This window comes from Cryphonectria parasitica (assembly GCF_011745365.1).
Source record: "Cryphonectria parasitica EP155 unplaced genomic scaffold M406scaffold_4, whole genome shotgun sequence".
Lineage (NCBI taxonomy): Eukaryota > Fungi > Ascomycota > Sordariomycetes > Diaporthales > Cryphonectriaceae > Cryphonectria > Cryphonectria parasitica.
Window position 1 is genome coordinate 1,262,103 of NW_024468912.1, and position 14,268 is coordinate 1,276,370.

A 14,268-nucleotide genomic window follows, 5' to 3' on the forward strand; every position below is an offset into this window, starting at 1 on the left:
TCCAGAGCCATCTTCAACTCACGAACCTCCACAGGGGCGTCCGAGAGAGCCCAGCGCCCACTGCGATGCGAACCCGTCCCGCATTCGGACAGCACGGCATCAAAGCGTTTGCAGATGTCAGCGCAGCTTCGAACGACCCACACAACCGAGGACTGCAGCTCGGCAGGCACGCCGATGGTCCGAATCCGGGTGAGCAGGCCGGTCAGAGCGAAGAGCTCGAAGAGCACGGGCTCCAGGTCCTCCTGTGCGGGTGCAACGTCTCTCACGAAGCCATTGACGATGGTGGTGGTCCGGTCGGCCTCCGCGAGCGCCGCGGCGGTCGACGCCAGAAGCACCCCGTCCATGCGGGCCGGTCGTCAGACCGTTGATGGATCGATTCTGGGCTTTATATGCCCGGCGCTCGACGTTTCCTGGACCGGACTGGAGTCTTTCCTGGGGAAGGAGAAGGATGATGCAAGGAGGAGGGCGGCGTCTCGTGGACCCATCAAAACGTTCCGTCCGTCCGGCTGGAACATGCGTGTAGTGGGATAGACAGAACGATTTCTCACGCTGTGTTTTTCCAATTTTGGCCGGGTGATCAGATGAAAGGCTCGTCTCGTCACTACAGGCTTCGCTCTTTTCTTGTTCTCGATGTCGGGCTCGCTCTGTAAGTGTGCATCCAGGCGTGTGTGAGGGGCGGATCCGTCTAACAACGATGTGGGTCACTCAACTTTCATCTAGACCTCTAGACGACGGCGACACAAATACTGTATACGGTTTGAGTTGTGTGATATATTGAAAGAAGGAAGAAAAGAAAGAAAAAGAAAAAGCCAGAAACCAGAGAGGGGTCACCCCATTGGCATGCGACTAAAGGCCTCACCTCACTAAGGGTCCTTCCAGCGCCAGGGCAATCCTTCGTTTTTTTTGTTTTTTTTTTTGGGTTGGCGTGAAGGCGGCCGAAGGGGTGTCCTTGTGTGCCATTGCCCCAGAAAAGCCCCCAGGTTGGACATTGCTAGCGGATTCTGGGGGATATTGGGGCAATCTGGGACGGCGTTGCTCTGGCGGGGTGAACAGGGGGAGCTGTCCCGGGTCGTTGGGACCATTGCACGAGGCGAGTCGCCTCAGTCCTATGGTACCTACAATGTATTGTACGTGGGGATTGTGATGAGGAGCCCGGTAAGCATCTTCTGATCTTACCCAATACAATACCATGCGTGACCTGTCACCTCTTCATTCCTTTCCAGCAGGACGTGGTGATGGATCTGAAACACACTGGCTGGTCTCCTTCGACTTCTCCCGCCCAGCCTCGGGGGGAAGAGCCTCGACCCACACCACACTTTGGTCTGTTGTGTGTTGTGTCTTGTTGTGTCTCTCTACCTATTGTAGTGCTAGCCCTAACGGCGGGCTGACACTATTGTTGGAGGGAGGGGGGGGGGGGGGAAGAGAAGCACTTGGCAGGGGTGCGGTTGGAAGATGGTCTCCATGTCGAATGCGCGCCATCCACGCGGAAGAGACAAAAGAGATGGAGTGAAAGTGCGAGTCTCAGACGGGCCGACAAATCGCATGTGGGAACAGGGGTTGCTGGTCCCGGTCACGGATCGTCGCCCGGGTCTCGCTGCAAGGGATTATCCTGTTGTGCCAATCCCAAGGCTTCCACAAGCAGCCCGTCGAGGCCGTGTAGCCGCTGGTTGGAGCCGCCACTTTGTTCCGGCTTGGGATTGGCGGCGCGCGGGAGAGTAGACACGGCAGACATTGTGGACTTGGCGTGTACCTGGCAGCCTGGCGTGCCTGATTCGCACTAGGAAAGAAAGAAAGAAAGAAAAAAAGAATTTGTGATTTTGATGGGGATAGAAACAAGACGAAGCATAAGCGGGTCGGGTGTGCTTATGCTCACTATTGTCCTCCACACACACTCCCCACCCCCTTCAGCCCGTTCTCCCCGTCTCCTCTTCTTCCCCTCCTCCGCCCGCCCGTGCATGTCAGATTGATGGGAATTTCTCAGCTCCGACCCGCTCGCGAGGGGTCTCTTGAAGAGCCCTGCGCATTCATTCCTATCACGTCGTCCTTTGCACTTATGTAGGCTCCTATAGTTCAGTCACACTGCAGGGACCTCTGCTAGCGCTGCTGTCACAAGCGTATTTGCGGGCTGAGCTGGGTTTGAACCGGCGAACCGCGGCCCTACCTCGCCCACAGCATGAGCGGTGCAGACTTCCTTAAGCAGTAGGTCCAGCAACAAATTTGCCCAGCCCATGTCTCAGCATCGTCCTAAAATCATGTCTGGTTGGACGGACGAATAAGCTCGAGTACAAGAAAGAGAGAAAGGAGGGGGGGGGGGGGGGGAGGAGATAGACAAAACGGAGTGAGAGGCAGAGAGGGACAGACGGGTCATAATCAGCCAAGGCTTTGCTAGGTAGGGTTTTCCGGGGGCTGAGACCCACGTTCGGCTCTTTGCGGAGCCCTGATATGGGTCCCATCGGCTGTGCTACTGTGGTGCCACTGCATGCTAGAAATGACACTAGTCAATCTATCATCGAGTCTCCATGTTCCGCAGCGTTGCGTTGACGCATGACTGGGACGAGGAAGAGTAGCATCGATCGATACTGCGTAGATCCCTTTGAGGATCATTTATACTACTATAGTAGAGAGAGGTAAGGGAAAGGTGGGGGAGAGAGAGAGAGAGAGAGAGAGAGAGAGAGAGGCGTTCCTCTGGGCTCGGTATTACCCATCTCGCTGGACCCCTTCTTCACGCTGCCAAGGCGTTGCATGAGTTTACTTGCTTCCAGATAGCCTGGGATGCCTGCTTAGACTTGGTGTTTTTTTTGTTCAGGGGAACGGAGACTGTTGGTCATTGACTCAACTGTTGGTCATTGACTCGTATCCGCTAGATGGGGTCTAATAAGGCTTGACAGCTCAAAGTCATAGTACTAAAAAGGAAGATCCAACATTCTATTTAGTCTAAAACTTACCAAGTATTTATGTAAGTAATTTTAAGACGTTATTGGATCGTCAATGTTACATTGAGACCCCATCATCGTGGTACCTTTTCTTGCCTTTTTCAGCTTCGTGTTGCCTTGGATAGTAGATTGCCAAAGAAGTCGAGCGCAATATGAAGGAAAGGTCTAGCCCTCCTTCCATGACTAAGCAAAGCTCGTTCCCCCCACTCAATCCAAGTCGAGCTTGTAATTCATCTCGTCTATCTTAGTTGGTGTCCTGTCTAGCTAGAATTCAATTGCCATTCGGGGACATGAACCTTCATCGAAGTTAATTACGTCCTTGGAACGTTGGGAGTTTCAGCCCTTCTTTGCTGGCAACTAAATGATTTCAGCTTGCTTATCAAATCCTGAGGGACAAGGTGACGTCCTCTTGGAGGTGAAAGAAAGGGAAGGCAAAGGAGCTTCTTGGGGCCAAGTGGTCATTCTTTGCGCACAGCATTCATTTCACGTGAGGATCGGACCACCATGCCGATTTTCCTTGGGTCCAACATTCTAAAAGATGGGAGATTGGGAAGATTCATTCTCGGAGTTGTGCTGGTCAACTCCGTCTAGAATCTGGCATCTATCCACGAGTGAAAGGATGAGAGAGAGAGAAAGAGAGGAGGAGCGGGTGATCTAGGGGAATGCACTTCGTGGGGGTTTTTCTGCTCCAGCAGCCGCAACGCAAGGTCAGTCCTCTCTCAGTCCTACTGGTACTGGAAACACTCCTCTTCTTTCTCCGCCCTACTCATCGTAGTACGCCTCCTCAACCTCCTCCTGGTACTCCTCGCGTGCCTCCTCGATGTCACTACCGCTAGCATCCGAGTCCTCCAACGTCTCCTGGTACTCCTCTCGCGCCTCCGCGACACTCTCACGGTCATCCTCGGAGATGGGGTTGCCCCACGCGTCCAGGGCAGGACCAGCAGGAGGCTGGGGCTCGTGGAACTCCTCCTCTGGCGGTGGAGGGGGAGGTCGGTGCTCCTCGTCGTCATCGTCTAGTTGGACATTGCATGTCAGTCTTGACGTTTTGCCACCAAGAAACAAAAAAAAAAAAAAAAAGGAAAAAGGAAAAAGAAACAAGGCGATGGAAGAAGGGGGACAATCAGTCTTTTGGAGATGATTCATCAATGGCACTCACCCAGGGCTTCAGCAACAACCGCCGCCCCAATCCCTCCAACAACTAACCCTCCCGCAGCAGCAAGCATCATGTTGCGCTTGTCGTGGTCCTCCTCCTTCTTCTCCGGCTGCTCCACATACCCCTCCTGCCCACGGTACTCCCCGCCAGCCGGTGGTGGGCCGGCAGGCGATGCGTACTCGCCGCCACGAGCATACTCGCCGTAGGCAGGCATGGGCGGCTGCGGCGGGACGTACACGGGCGCGTCCCACAGGGCACGACCTGTGGTCTCGACAAAGTACCAGCGCTGCAGCTGCTCCGAGAAGACGGGCAGCCACTGGTTGGGCACGGGCGGGTACCCGCTCGGTGGTGGCGGGGCGCCGCCGTAGGGTGCTGGGCTGGCGCCGTAGCCTGGCTGAGGGGATGGCTGGTTGTACATGGGCTGCTGCTGGCCGTAGGGAGGCTGTTGCTGCTGGTAGTAAGGATCACGCGAGCCGTATGGTGGTTGTGGAGGCGGGTATTGGCCTCCTGAAGGGTAGCCTTGTTTGTGGTGACGATGATGCATGCATGTCAGCGTGTAATGTCTTTTCTTTTCTCTCTCTCTTTTTGCTTTGTGAGGGAGATGAAAGTGGCTGGTGAGCGTATTTACCTCCTTGTCCGGAATGCTCCTGGCTTCCTCCGGCGTCTCGGTCCTTGACGGACATGCCGTCAAACTCATCTCTTAGCTTCTTGAAAAAAGACATATCTGCAGGCTGCTGTGTCTATCAATCTCAGAGAGTGTAAGAAATAGAGAAAATTGTTGTAAGAAAGAAAAGTGTAAGTACGTTGGATAGTATTCTTCGATTCGAGAAACTTCGTTTTAGGGGAGGTTGTCCCTCTTAAATGTGCAGGCGGGTGAGTCGCGTTGCAAAAAAGACTCACACGTGCACAAAAAAGAGAGGCTCCAGTATATCTGTCCTGATCATTCGTCACTGGAAACAGTGTATGACAATGAGCGAAATAGTGACACGAACAAGGTGAGTGGGTCTCAATCTCGCAGCTTTACTCCTCGATATGAAGGTTTGGGTGGTATGTATGTGCTGTCTGTGCAGCTCGCCAAGCATGGCGGAAATCAACACGAAGCAGTAACAACTGGCCTGCAATCATTCCGATTCCAGCGGGCCAAGACGCTGCTGTTGTCCCACGCAACAAACATGCTCCACAACGCAAGGGCTGCACAGGGCGCATTTTGAGACCGCAGGCGATTTGCAGTGTCAGGACGGGCTCATCAGTATCTTGTACCGTCGCTCGGAATCTCGGGAATTCCGCCTGGAGACAAACAGTATTTCGGGGCCGTAGAAAAGAAGAAGAACAAAAAATAGAATAGGACCTGATCCGTGTATTGCATGACTAATCGATCTAGCAGTCTTGGAAAGTGATGCAGTGATTCAAGACTGACTAGAACAACAGTTTTCGTAGATCCACCTCATTTTCAAATAATGCTTGCGCATCATCACAAGTAGCAGAAACGTGGGCTTCCTTGCCTATGAAGAGCAAGCAAGTTTGGAGATGATAATCCTTGCTAAGCAATAACACGGACTGGATTTGTTCGAGGCGGATTCAAAGCAATAGAGTAAAATTGCAAAGCTAATTAACTAAAACATCAAACAAGGACCTTGTATACTACCTAACGATCTGTTGAACAATCTGGTTCCCAATTCATACTTTAGTCTTTATAAGAATGCATAATCATGCGCACGTAACTAGTCGTGCTCAAGCACATCACTCCAACATCCGATGTTGATTAGCACTCGCTGAGAATCACGCAGTAATAGGATCTTCCCTGACGACAGCGTAGAAATCTTTGATGATCCAGATTGCATTTGAGTATCGGTGCCAAGGCTTCTCTGGGTTGAGGAGCTGAAAGTCAAAAGACCGGAGCAGCTGTTTATGTAATTATTGTCAGCAGCCAAAGGACGGTTGACTGAAGGAGAGAAAGAGGAAGAGAGGCGACTTGTTTTGAACTGACCTCGACAAAGATCTTGTGCATCTCCATCCACGCCAACACCTTGCCCAGGCACATCCAGCGACCAACCCCGAATTGCAGATCGACCACCTTCAGACGTCTTGCCCTGGTGGCCTCATCGCAATCGATGAACCGTTCGGGTCGGAACATGCTCACATCTGGCCCGAACACTTCCTGGTTCTGCATCAGGCCAACGTGGTTGGGAAAGACCTCTGTGCCCGCTGGGAGATACTTCCCACAGATGGTGTCTCCACCGGCAGGGACCACCTTAGGGAGCCCCATAATGACAGGAGGCACAAGCCGCATGCCTTCGTTCAGGACAGCCTAGGACGCAATGAATCAGTAACCGAAAATGGATAAGCAAGTTTGAAATGAAGTCTGTTGCACTCCCAGAGGGCCGCGACGTGGCTCACCTGAAGATAAGGAAGATGTTTCGTCTCCTCACTAGTGACAGGACTCGAGATACGACCTTCTCGGATCCCATCTGTAATCTCTTGTCTGAGCTTTTGGTAGGCATTTGGAGAGACCATGAGATACATCAGGATGCCACGAATTGTGGTGATTGATGTCTCGGTCCCAGCTGGCATCAAAAGCGCGAGATCTAGTTCAGCCTCAGCTGGTGACAGCCCATGCTTGAGCCACTCAGTCTTTCACAGCATGGTTGTCGTTAGTGATTGGCTGGAGGCTGGCATCAGTTACAGTACTCAATACTCACCAGCATGTTCCCCTCGTGGGCCTTTTCCTGGTCAGGCTTCAAGCTCTCTTGAACTTCTTCATGGAGCACACTATGAGGGTTTGGTGTTCAGTAGATGTCCGCCTTTACCAAGCTTGGCTAGAATCGTGACTTGAAACTTACCCAAGCCAGCCCTTAGTCAGACTAGGACCAAAGACATGAAGAAAAAGCGGTGAAAAATAGATAGAACGCAAAAGAGGCACCACCGCAAGGGAGAACATCCAGGGAACTGATTTTTCTGCGTCCTGTAACCACCCGAAGCGATCCTCGTTCAGTGGCAGGTCTCTCCAGGTGTTACCAATACCAGCTTGAGTAATGAGGTCGACCTGGAAATACTGAAGTGTGCGTCCAATGTCGACAACGGCAGGCCCATTGGCATCCTTGGTTCGCCACTGCAGAACATTGACCAGCGTGGCAATTTGTGCGTCAACGTTGCTCTCGAGGTTCATCAGGCCTTTGCCTGAGAAGCCCGAGATTAGTTTTGCCTTGCGCTTGTCATGCTTAGCGGTATCAAGCTCGGAGATCAAGTTATTGCCCCAGGGGTTGAGCCGAAGGGAGGTGTTGAAGGCACTGCGAGCGTAAGTGGAGCGGGCCGAGTTGACCTGCCAAAGAGGCTCGGGAATGGATACTAGGACACCTGTAGGAGAGATGCGGACTATTTCCCCGTACTTCTCATACAGGTGGATACCAGTTGTATAATAATTCACTTTCATGGGTTCTGATCAATACTTGCACATTGACTGTTTTAGGAAAGGTGCGATGATGATGCTTGGGGAGTCATAATGGAAAGACCCTTTAGGCTTCTTTCACATACTGTGGCGTCTTCTTTCTATTCTTGGAGGACGCCTTGTCATGTGAAAGCGAGTAGAGAATGAAGATGAAGAGGGAGAAGAGGGAGAAGAGGGAGAAGAGGGAGAAGTGGGAGAAGTGGGAGAAGTGGGAGGGGAGAGAACATTGTCTATGTGGCGAATGGGTTACTTACTCGCTCTGAACCATCGGAATATACATAGGCTCGTCAGAGACGCAAGAGGTGGTCCTGGGATGTGTTTGAGACGATACCATTGCACGCCAATGGAGACAACAATATAGAAACAAGCAATGATGATAGACCCAACCACGGCCTTCGTGGCTGGGATGCTTGACAAGAGACTAATTGTGGTTGAAGACCCCATTGTCACTGTCTAAAAACTAATGTGTAAGCGATGAGGAGATGACAGAGTGTGGTTGCTCAAGAGCACATACAACAAGAAGGAATATTCAAAAAGGAGGCCACTCAAGTCTACCTACGTAATATATAGAGTCTTGGTTGCTCGTACTAAATCGCCGAAAACTTGATCGTTGAGGGAACGAGAACGTTCCAGCTTGCCCATTACGCAGTTTGTGGTTGTATTGCAGACAACAATTGCCACGTATGACATCTTGGCGGATGGGAGACATGCTTTTCCAGCGTATTCCGAACACATGTGATGCCGACCAGGGTGGAATGAAGGGTGTGGTGATGTTCCCTTGAACCACTCTGGCTGAGACGTTAGGTGGTAGTCTACGCGAGGTGCTGACAATAATTAACTGTTTGTGTTAGAGAACCACCTAAGTTGCATCACAATTCTCCAATCAACGCAGATAGTTCTCCTCTTTCAGCTCCTGCTGCAATGATCGTCGTGCAGTCTACCGTACAAAGCCGCAGTCATTGATTGGTGCCCACTTTGAGGACAATATGAGGGTGTAGAAGGCTCGACTTTGTCTCCCAATAAGTTGACGAGTACAATCACCTTGTGGCATCCATTTGATGCTTGAGATACTTTACTGTGTATACGTTCATTACGGGGGGAGCTTTATTGACTAGAGAAAAAAAAACCACGTTCCGAGTCACGCACTGGCTGCGTCATAGTTTTGCAGAGCCCATGCCCATGGCTTGACGAGGCGAAGCTCCGACAACAAAGGAATATCAAGCAGCTGCTCAGAGAATTCATCCACCGAAGTAGCTGTATGTGGCTGGCTGTATGGGCTTATGTCAACCTGGGCTCCCTTGTGATAGGAAGGAAGAAAAGGAAGATCTACTAGGGACTATTTAAACCATATTTGGGTTGACTGGCCATCTGAGGTCGATCTTGACCCTTGCTGGCCAGCTACCATCATTCTCTTGTGCCGAGACTTCCGCCAGCTCCGCCGGGTCCAGAGATGGTGGATCTTGCTCCCCAGCGTGGCGATGACAAATGTCGACCGACATATTGTACCACCACAATGCGCACAGCCTATGCCTAATAGCCGTCGCATTTCTGAATGTTAGATGGTATCATGAGCGTAGCGAGAGTGAGGGGAAGAGAGAGACGGAATTCAAGACAATGAGACAAACCTCGATAATCAATCATGACGGACGTGAGGAACTACAAGGACAAGAGCCAATCAACGCTCAGTGGGCAAGTGTGATCCGCTTGTAGCCACAGCTGGCAGCCACAGCTACTTACTATAGTACTTCAACAGTACTACTGGAAGAGCAACCAACCAGTCACACGGAGCATAATTTGTTATCGATAATCCGACGGCACAATAAGGCCTCATATAGTATCATTCCCCAAAGAATTTGCAGGAGTCAGAAAGCCTGGGAAACAAGATACATCAAGAGGTGTGATCTTTTGTAGTTGAACTATTTACAATATTCGTTGCTGTACTGAGATCAATACTGGCTTCAATTTTCGCTCCGCTCTCCAAAGAATTGTACAGTTGAGAGCCACTTTATGATTGATTTCAATGGTATATCGATCGCCAAAGATGGACTAAGAAAAGAAGTACTAACACTCGAACAATACAATCCAAAGCCAATAGAGAGGGAGACAGTCGCGAGCGTGATCCTGGACCCAGATTCTGCCATATCTTGTTCCGTGTGGCCTTTCTCTTCTTTCCTTTCCCACATCGCATTAACAACATCCACTACAACCAGGGCGATGTCATGTCCGGGCCACTCAGGTAGACATTGATCTGCATGGCCTGGAGCTCGTCATTGTAGTACTGGAGCACCTCGAGAGTGTCACCAGTGGCTCCGGTGGGAGACAGCAGCGGCATAGTACCCAGAGCCTTCATCTCCTCAAACCACACCTCCTGCGCCTCTTGTGCCGAAGTCATGGCGTTTGGTATGAAGGCGGAGACGTTCCCGTAGGGATAGACCGTACCCGGAACTGTGCCGCTGGTCACGACGAAACCCAATTCCTCGTCAATGACCAGGCCCACCCTTGCGTTGCTGTCGGTAGGGTGATCAGAGGGCCAGCTGCATCCAAGCGGGGTGGTCGAACCGTTGCCGTACGTCCCAGGATCGACGACTCGCCAGCCAATCTCGGTGAACTGGCAGCTGTCGCTGACGCTGACCGAGAAGTTGCTAGACGTGGCGAACAGGGCCTCGCTCAGAGCCTCCAGAGTGGCCCGGCTCGCCTTGGTCCGATTCGCCGGCGGCGACATCAACTCCTTGTAATTTGTCGGCAGTTCCGCAGCCGAGAAGGAGAAGCCGTGATCGCCGCGGTTCCGGTTGATGAACAGCTCCAGCTCCGTGATCTGCTGGTCAACCACCTTGACCCGGCCCCGAAGGACTGCATCCGTCGCTTTGTTGCCTTCGCTGATGTCCAGGGCGAAATACGCCGTGCCGTTGGTGGTGTCAATGGCCAGCAGGCTGGGCGGGCCTGCCGTGACGACGGTGCGCCACAGTGTCATCGTGCTGAGCGCTGCTGGGTGCGAGTTTTCAGTCGCTTGATAGACTGTTGCCATTGGTAGGGTGTATGGATTGCGGGCCACCATGGAGTCCAAAATCTGAGTGACTATGTCTGTCATACACTCCCTGGAGCAGTTACTGTTGGACGTACTCCTGTCGACCGATGCGGCGGTAGGCATGGCGGACCCCGTCACCGCAAAGACTAGGGCTACCGCTGCTGTCACAAGAGACTGCTTCATTGTTGCTGTGAGCAATGATTTTTCTGTTCTTGTTATCTCAAAATAAAACAGCCAGAGATTGAGGAAGTTTGAAGAGGATTTCGAGGTCCAGCTGTGAGATCGACAGGAGTAGGATGCCAAGTGAAAGGCTTGGGAAGCAAAGGAAAAGCCTCCATGTCCAGGAGCAAATAGAGCATATGTATTTATATTCATACATACAATTCTGTGTATACCATCAGGGCACTGTATCGCAAGCGAGTACAGGTTGACTACTGAATTACCCGATGTGGTTGCCGTTGATATTTTGGCAGTCCGGGCTCAACCCCCTAGCTTTCCCCACGTTTCTCTTCTCCCCCACAAGCCGAAAAGTCTAGAGTTTACATACTGTCTTCATTGGCATTATATCCTCCTTGTAGATCTTATACTCAATCTGCTTCCGCTGTTCAAAGCTTTCCCCGCGTTTTCCAAAGTTCTTCTCCTGGCTCCCGACTCCCCCACATGCCGGAATTATAACGTCAACAAACATGCTCTCAATGTCACACAATATTATGGCTGGGCGACAAGAACTTTGCCATTTATGGGGAAAAGAAAGAAATGAAAAGGAAAGCCAGGAGCAAAGACTGGGGCAAATTACGGTAGATCGGTGCCAGGTAGGTTTGTTTGGAAAGATCTGTGAGCCGGTAGTGATTCCCGTCTGCGCTATGTTCTTGGCTCATGTCTATGGTGGAAAGAAGCTCATCTCCGACATTAAAGCAGAATCGAGTTGTTTCTGGGAGGGATCGCGTGATTACGCTTGGAAGCACTATAGTTTCAAAGTCTGCGAGTATAGATTCGGAACGAGTCCTCCCTGTTTGATGGTTCAGATTATTTCTTGTTTTGGGCTTACAAGTCGGAAATTGTATCCATGGTCACAGAACCTAGCCAGGCACAGATAATATGACTGGTGTGTAGGTAGGAAAATGCTTGCGTCTGACCTCTGAGGGGGGTTGGGGAAAGAGAGGGAGGGGGGTTATTTAAGATTTCGCTTGGATGTATCTTCAACGAAATAGTGAAGAGATGAAAAAAACATCTGTTGGTACTAGATAAGATCTACAATGCATTGCGAAGCGTAGATCAGCAACGAACCAATCATGAAAGTAAGGATGGAAGTACTATGGTATCTATTGTATCAAAGCAAACACATCTAGGACGAAACATGTCATCTCAGAATGGCTATTGCACCAGGATTAATGAGAGAAAGCAGAACCAAAAAAAAAAAAAAGGAAAAAAAGAAGGCCGCTAATTAAGGAGATATGCCAAGGAATGATAGATCTAGAAAACGTTAGTGCGCAGTCTGATGTCAAGGAACAGCCCAAAGAGGCGCAGGCTGGGCGAATGGAATAGTATGCAACCAATGATATGTATAGAAAATGATTGGAGTATTGAGATGACCCAATTGGATAACGATTGTACACTGCTTGCAAACCAATCACTTGTCCATCCCTGTTCTGCTTTTAACGAATGCACACTGACACACCACCTATAGAAGAAGACGAAGAAAAAAACGAAAGAATAGTCCTTGTGCAAAGGTACATGAGACCGTGAGAACAGCCTGGTGATGCAAAGACTTGTGAGCAACCTGTGAATACATGATGTACGCAACTCAGGCATAACCATTCACCTGACGACCTTCGAGATCTCCATTCATGTCAACATCTCCAAAATTCAGTTCTGTGTCGTGCTGAGGGTTGGCACCCGTCTCAAACCCATTCACCTGACGACCTCTTCCCGTCATCTTGATGTTGCCGAATGTCATGGTTGACTTTCGCTGCTGTCCCATCCCAGTTGGTAAAGATGTCAGCGATGCGCCCATGCCCAAAATCCCCCACCACTGAGATGATTGTGTGATACCCATGCCGGATTCAGTTCTTGGGAGAGATACAGTGCTTGAGGAAGATCCAGTATGTGTACGTGACTGATGTGTTTGAGAGCCCTGTTCGGCGACTTGACAGGATGTGAGTGGAGGAGTGTCTGGAAGTTTTTGATGGTTCTGAGAGAATGTTTTGGGCTGCTGAGGGGTTGTGGGGGAAAGCGATTCGAATTGGTTGTTCATCTGGGCGATGTTTTGTTGCACGTCTAGCAAGAGCGATATCTGCACAGTAGACACCAAGAGCGAGATGTTGGTCTTCTTGGTCTCTATGAGGGCAAATAGGCAGTCCAAGTCGGACCTCTTCCTGAGAAGTACCCAGCAGGCTCTGAGACGGTTGTCGAACCTTTGGTGGCTGAATTTGAAGGTGTGGATAAGGGAGATGAGCGACTTGATGATTTCTGTGATCTCTGGAGTCTGGAGGACCGGGGTATCTTTAATCTCGTGCGAGACAGTGATGAGGTCTTTGACACTGTCCTTGTATTGGCGCAATGTGCGCCTCGCGTTTTTCAAAAGATAATATAATTCCTGGCAGAGACCAGCTAATTGCACAGCTGAAGCTACTGTCCCGAGAACATCTGCCATTGTGCCCGCGGACCGCCGAGGAGCCTCAATACATATGTAAGTTCAGGTATACAGGGCTCGAAGCCCACCTTGGAGCCTCACAAATGTTCTTGTCACGAGAATGAGAACGTATGGAGAACAGTGCTCGGACCAGATGAACTGTCCCGCATGATATACGTTTGACTGGTTGTGGACTTCGCCGCTCTAAAAAGTCCACACTCAGGTTTCGGCGACTCGAACTGTTGTCCAAACACGCTTTCCCCTTCACCTCCTGCTCCGCAGCACCTGGCAGTCATGTGTACAATGGATCCACAGACTGATCAATGAAAGCGCTTCGGTGTCTCCGAACTACTTTCGAACATGACTTTGGAACTTTTGCCCGTGCGTGTGTGTGGGGGGTGAGTGGGATCCATACATCTGCTGTTTGCCACTTGCATGGACAGGGACAGTCTCTTCGAGCTTAGGTTCAAGAGCTATTATCGAGAACCTTTGTTTACCGCGATATGCGCACAGTATTTGCTCCTCACAACGTTGCCTTTTGATATAGAGCATCTGTTGATCGGGAGAAGTCGAGTGGAACTCGAAAAGTCGGTGGAAAATTTGAGTTTACAGCTCTGAAACTAGGCGTTGTGGTTGCCTCGTAGCCTGCAGATGCACACGAGTTTCGAGATCGCAGGCGCGCTATGGCAAGACTCCCAGCTTTTTTGATATAGTCTAGGCAGAAACACGCCACTTCTCCAGACTTCCCCGGCGCTACATAGTTCTCCTGTGTTGAATCACATTTGCTGGTCTGGATCGTCATCTTGCAGGCCATGTCAACCCCTTGCCCTTGAAAGTCGCCTTTCCTGGAAGGCTCAGGAGGATCCTCAGATGTGCAGCCTGTGCAACCAGAACGACCTTCAGGACGTTTCGGAATTACTGCGTTCCTTGGTGGAGTCCCTCGCTGGACAGAATGGGACCGTGAAGATCGAAGAGATACAACACTTAGGACCCGGCCAGATGGTCAACGGATTCAGTTGTTCTCTAGAGATTACAAATTTGCATCTCCTACAACTCAATATCGTCCTACCACAATCCCGG

At 50.8% G+C, this 14,268-nt stretch overlaps 5 protein-coding genes across 5 annotated transcripts; all 5 read right to left on the bottom strand.

Moving 5' to 3' along the window:
• Positions 1-3,695: 3,695 nt before the first annotated feature.
• M406DRAFT_105888 (uncharacterized protein) lies at positions 3,696-4,878 on the bottom strand (the record flags this gene model as incomplete). Its single annotated transcript, XM_040915172.1, has 3 exons — positions 4,715-4,878; positions 4,090-4,605; positions 3,696-3,946 (listed from the first exon to the last, which is right to left on the bottom strand). Exons 1-3 carry the CDS (start codon positions 4,806-4,808, stop codon positions 3,696-3,698), a joined length of 861 nt encoding a protein of 286 aa, XP_040776551.1. The 5' UTR covers positions 4,809-4,878.
• Positions 4,879-5,626: 748 nt separating this feature from the next.
• On the bottom strand, positions 5,627-8,028 carry M406DRAFT_355980 (putative cytochrome P450 monooxygenase). The gene is made up of 6 exons (XM_040923314.1): positions 7,786-8,028; positions 6,927-7,509; positions 6,786-6,855; positions 6,484-6,717; positions 6,074-6,394; positions 5,627-5,988 (listed from the first exon to the last, which is right to left on the bottom strand). The coding sequence occupies exons 1-6, from the start codon at positions 7,973-7,975 to the stop codon at positions 5,866-5,868; spliced, it is 1,521 nt and encodes a 506-aa protein (XP_040776552.1). The 5' UTR covers positions 7,976-8,028; the 3' UTR covers positions 5,627-5,865.
• Positions 8,029-9,731: 1,703 nt separating this feature from the next.
• M406DRAFT_339010 (uncharacterized protein) lies at positions 9,732-10,679 on the bottom strand (the record flags this gene model as incomplete). The annotated part of the gene is made up of 1 exon (XM_040921414.1): positions 9,732-10,679. The coding sequence occupies one exon, from the start codon at positions 10,677-10,679 to the stop codon at positions 9,732-9,734; it is 948 nt and encodes a 315-aa protein (XP_040776553.1).
• A 212-nt stretch (positions 10,680-10,891) lies between these two features.
• M406DRAFT_322008 (uncharacterized protein) lies at positions 10,892-11,665 on the bottom strand. The gene is made up of 2 exons (XM_040919588.1): positions 11,542-11,665; positions 10,892-11,344 (listed from the first exon to the last, which is right to left on the bottom strand). The coding sequence occupies exon 2, from the start codon at positions 11,242-11,244 to the stop codon at positions 11,089-11,091; it is 156 nt and encodes a 51-aa protein (XP_040776554.1). The 5' UTR covers positions 11,245-11,344; positions 11,542-11,665; the 3' UTR covers positions 10,892-11,088.
• Positions 11,666-12,360: 695 nt separating this feature from the next.
• On the bottom strand, positions 12,361-13,209 carry M406DRAFT_68017 (uncharacterized protein; the record flags this gene model as incomplete). The annotated part of the gene is made up of 1 exon (XM_040925122.1): positions 12,361-13,209. The coding sequence occupies one exon, from the start codon at positions 13,207-13,209 to the stop codon at positions 12,361-12,363; it is 849 nt and encodes a 282-aa protein (XP_040776555.1).
• Positions 13,210-14,268: the final 1,059 nt, after the last annotated feature.